General features: G+C 35.0%; 1 protein-coding gene across 1 annotated transcript; it reads left to right on the top strand.

Moving 5' to 3' along the window:
- Positions 1–8: 8 nt before the first annotated feature.
- Positions 9–1,685, top strand: LOC112095263. Its single transcript, XM_024176944.1, has 3 exons — positions 9–24; positions 787–869; positions 1,070–1,685. Exon 3 carries the CDS (start codon positions 1,113–1,115, stop codon positions 1,683–1,685), a length of 573 nt encoding a protein of 190 aa, XP_024032712.1. The 5' UTR covers positions 9–24; positions 787–869; positions 1,070–1,112.
- Positions 1,686–1,888: the final 203 nt, after the last annotated feature.

Genomic DNA, 1,888 nt, shown 5'->3' with positions numbered 1-1,888 from the left:
ATGCCGAAAGGACGGCTAGTCGAGGTATGTATCTAGAAGGTGCAGTTGTTCTATGCTAACCTTAATTTGATGGGAAGGAAAGAAAATAGGAACAAAAGAAAGGTATATAACTTAGGTGAGGAAAATGGAGATAAAGGAGATGACCTTTCTCTTATAGTGTTTGGTATGGATTCCCTCCTCTATTCCTTCATTATTGGGAGAGATTAAAATTGGCTCTTTGAATCCCTCACCTAATCTATTCCCTCTTTCCAAACAACTGCAAGTCCCAAAATCCTTCGACTAATCTTCTCACCCCGATCCTTCCTTCCACTTTTCCCTCCTACCAAACAAGCTCCTAGTCCCTGACTCATTTTTGCATTTAACCATCCGTGGGAATGCTCAAATTTTACGCTTGACGAACGAATTTAGTTGTCAAGTAATGCTGGGAACGTTAGCAAGTAGGGAGAAAAGTAAGGAAACATTTGCGTCCTAAAATAATTGGTCAAAATTTCAAAAGATTATGTGATTCTAATTCTATTTGGTTGTGTGAAAACGTTAGCAAGTAGTTGGTCACCAATTTCAAAATAAATAAATTGAAGTAATTGTCCTTTTATTTACTGTGTTAATAGAGTTATAAATAAATTGAAGTTGCAAAATAAATTTCTCCTTAATCATTACATAGATTCCTGAATTCATCCTAGTCAAGCTTGAATCAAAATTCAATAACTGTTCCATGCCAATCAATCGTATTTGCACCTTCGCTCTAATCAGTTTACGTATTCGACATGGAATTTTTGTTTTGAGCAGGATAAATTTGTGGTTCATTTGGAGTTCATCCTGTTCTGTCTTACAGAAGAGAATTTTGAGGATGCTCATCAGGCTGCTCTAAGGTATGATTCTCATTCCTCTTTTAGAGGGTAGTTCCACGATGTTGAAGCAAGTTCTTCATCTTCTTCTTTTAGCCCTTTGTTACTGTGTTGTTCAGTTGATTTTATTCCTTTCTTTTGTGTTCTTATGCGTGGAATGTAATTTTTCAACAACAAATCATATCAAAATAATGGATTCTTGTTATGTTTTTGGTATTTTTCAGCCTCATTCAAGAAAATGAATTTGTTAGAGACCCAGTCTCATGTATGGTTGTAGGACTTACATTCTACCAGTTTTGGTATTCCAATGTCCCAAAAGAAATGCTGTTGACAGACTCAGAAGAAGTTGCTGTCCCTCGGCAAACAAATGATAACACTAACTCTCAAGAAGCCGTTACAGACTATCCCCATAATTCAGACTCCTCTATCAAGGAGCAAATATCATCTACGGGGTCTGATGGCAGATTACACAGAGAAAATTCTGTGAGAGTTATTAATAGGATGATCGAGATAGAAAACCCTCCACAGAACTTTCAGCCCCAAGGATTCTATGCTAATTCTAATGAAGATACAGGAAATAATCTGTCTCTATCTAATCACGGTGTTCAATTTCAGTACCCTCTAAATTTCTCAGCTCTTGGTGAGTATAGAATTTCCTTGCCATTTTTATTCCCTGAGAAGTATTATTGTATTTTAGACTTTCATATGGTTGATTTCTGTCTACAAGGTTTTTTTCTTTTCCTTTTATTTATTCATTTACTTGGCACAAATTCAATGACTTATTTGGCAGAAATTAATTTAAAGAGAACGAAAGAACAAAAACTCCTACTTATTATATGAATTTGAGCTTGAAGGAAATGTGGCCTAGTTCTCTAAATAAGTCATGTAGATGTGTAGTTGTGATGTTTAGGTGATCACAACAATTATTATTTTTCAGTTGTTTTTTGCAAGGTCTCCTTGCCCTTCTTTATTTGTGCATTCTATTTTTTCCTTTTTTATTAATGAATTTCATGTTTGTTTCTTACCCAAAAAGGAAAAAAAAA

The sequence above is a fragment of the Morus notabilis genome, unplaced genomic scaffold (genome assembly GCF_000414095.1).
Source record: "Morus notabilis unplaced genomic scaffold, ASM41409v2 C11444011, whole genome shotgun sequence".
Taxonomy (NCBI): Eukaryota; Viridiplantae; Streptophyta; class Magnoliopsida; order Rosales; family Moraceae; genus Morus; species Morus notabilis.
Note: the sequence above shows the minus strand (reverse complement) of the source record. Positions and strands in the feature narration are given on the sequence as shown.